The sequence below is a fragment of the Engraulis encrasicolus genome, chromosome 2, assembly GCF_034702125.1.
Source record: "Engraulis encrasicolus isolate BLACKSEA-1 chromosome 2, IST_EnEncr_1.0, whole genome shotgun sequence".
Taxonomy (NCBI): domain Eukaryota; kingdom Metazoa; phylum Chordata; class Actinopteri; order Clupeiformes; family Engraulidae; genus Engraulis; species Engraulis encrasicolus.
The window spans coordinates 50,189,749-50,192,204 of record NC_085858.1 but is presented as its reverse complement, the minus strand read 5'-3'; the positions used below and the strand labels follow the sequence as shown (position 1 = coordinate 50,192,204).

Genomic DNA, 2,456 nt, shown 5'->3' with positions numbered 1-2,456 from the left:
GTGCCATCTCCCTAGCTGTCACTGTCCAACCGTGAAGGCTGGTTCCATGGTTTATGAGCCCATACAAAGACGATCAGGTGACAATTACACGCTTCAAACAATGAATTAATCCAAATTAGAAGTGCCAGCATGAACAGCACTGACATCTTTCAAACTCCTGAAAAATGACATTGTTTTGACACCTACCGTAGTTCGAAAGAAGGAACTACGTCTGTAAGCCTATAGAATAACCTAGTACTGCAGTTTATGGACTCGCATGTTTTATGAGAAAGTCAGCCTTGACTTCTTGGTGTGATTTTCCAAGTTAAAATTGAATTAAAATCCTTTATGGATTAGCAGCAATGTACAGTAGGTGTACAATCTGTAAGTATTCCTTCATACAAGGATCACTTTAGTAGGTTAATTACAACACTGGCAAGAGGATTTATTTATGCGACAACGCTTACAGGCCAATGCGATTCCAACAAGTCTCGATAGCTCAGACTGCAAACAAGGCTGGTCAACTAGACATTGAAATACACGACGATGTTGATATTGATTATGAGAAGCCGATATACCTAGACTGAAACAGGCATATCTGTGAAAACTCAACAGAGATTCTACGCGTTTAGTCTGTCTGCCATAGCGATATGAGTAAGCGCAGAGGACAGCAGTGAAATATCAAAACGACAGAACAAGTTGCACAACTGCGATGAAAACCTGCTGATTCAAACGGCGTGTAAAAAAAAGAGCCAATCTCATCTTCTCGGATCGTGTATGCGGCTCCTCAAAAATATGCAATCTCTGTAAGTCCATTAATGGTGATATCTTGTTACTGACCACCATTCTGTAGCCATTTGAAATATAGGATATCATGACACACGCCATATGCTGAACGTTGCGAATTGAGGGAAGCGCATTTAATGTCGTTTTCCTGCGCATAAGAATGAATGCTCGTGTCCGTCATTTATTTACTTGGTCTTGCTGTAGGGTATTAACATTTCGCTCACGTTCCATACAAAGTTCAAGCAAGCTCATAGATGGGGAGGGGGGCGAGAGAGAGAGAGAGAGAGAGAGAGAGAGAGAGAGAGAGAGAGAGAGAGAGAGAGAGAGAGAGAGAGAGAGAGAGAGAGAGAGAGAGAGAGACGACTTCAGCCCATACTAGATTAGCTTGTCTCTAAAAACGGATTGACTCGCGTTTTTATTAGTCCCCCCTTACATCTCAGCCGGTTAACGGTATTTTATCTGATTCTGCTGCATTTATAACAACCATAAAGAGCCTGTCGCTATACTTTCAAATCCACACAGACTCGGCACTTCGGGGTATGTATGCCTGATACATGGCATAGACTACTCAGCCCAATTTAAAAAGCTGAAAAACAGCGTAGCAGAAAAAAAATAGGAAGCCTGTGAATTGTAGCAGGTGGCTTGCCCGGCCGGCGAGTCTAAACAATCTGCCTTTTTAACACGGAAATTATGTAGTCCTGCCATCAACAGCGTGTAATAACCATCACACCAAACTCTACCATCCATTTAGTGTTAATAAAATGTGATTTGAGTGATGTGTCTTAGAGGAGACTTGCGTAGTCGCTCTCCGTCCAGTTGGTCTGTCTGCATCTTACCAATGTGAATGATTGAGTCCGCGTTTGCAGAATGGCATTGCAATATCCCAAAGGAAAGGCATATTATCAGCAATTCCATCTCCGTTTCGTGCAAAGGCAGCTCATCCACGATCCTTCTGGTGTCAGGCAATTCCAAATGAGAGGCAGCAGGAGGATTAAAAAAGAAAACCACCGCAGCTTGAATTATGAGTGATTTGAAAGACCCAAAAGAAAAGTCTGGCGCACAGGTTTAAACGCACACGGCTTTCCACTGGTACCAACACTCCCGAGGAAGAAAGATGGGGATGAAGGGGTAGCAACGGTTAGGAGAGAAGGCAAGGACCGAAACGGCTGATCAGTTGAACGCACAGAATCCGGTGGGCACTCCCGTGCCAGGTCTCGCTCTCTCCAGCGCTTACCGAGTCTGAGACAACAAATGGCAAACTGCAGAGAACGGACACCCCCGCGCGCTCGCTCGCTCGCTCTCGCTCTCTCAATTTTTCCCTCCCCTTGCCACGTGACTGCAGAGCCTCTCTATCTGGATCGCTAAGCTGTCCGGAGAAGGCAGGGAGAGATGGAATCCAGGCGAGTCGGACTCGGGAGCGATGATCTACGGGAGAAAGAGGGTAACGTTAGCGAGGTTGGCGGCTGGCACGGAGGCACGAGTGCTCTGAATCTGCAGGGAGGCAAAGCTCTCCAGGGCAACAATTCTGGAACCCGGATAGCTGCTGAAGAAAGGATTTCGGACTACAAACTAGTTACTTCAGTTAATGACCTGCGACTTCGAAGAGTTCCTGCTCGTTGTTTCAAGGGAGCAGTGGATTCTTTATTAACGTGACACTGCAAAGTTTGTATAAGCCAACCCTAACGACGAGC

General features: G+C 45.6%; 1 protein-coding gene across 1 annotated transcript in view; it reads right to left on the bottom strand.

The window, feature by feature from the left end:
• The window catches only part of LOC134440328 (glutamate receptor ionotropic, delta-1-like), a 447,219-nt gene extending 445,539 nt beyond the window's left edge, over positions 1 to 1,680 (bottom strand). Inside the window, exon 1 of the mRNA XM_063190363.1 lies at positions 1,602 to 1,680. Coding sequence (XP_063046433.1) covers positions 1,602 to 1,680 — 79 coding nt within the window. The remainder of the gene's footprint in view (positions 1 to 1,601) is intronic.
• Positions 1,681 to 2,456: the final 776 nt, after the last annotated feature.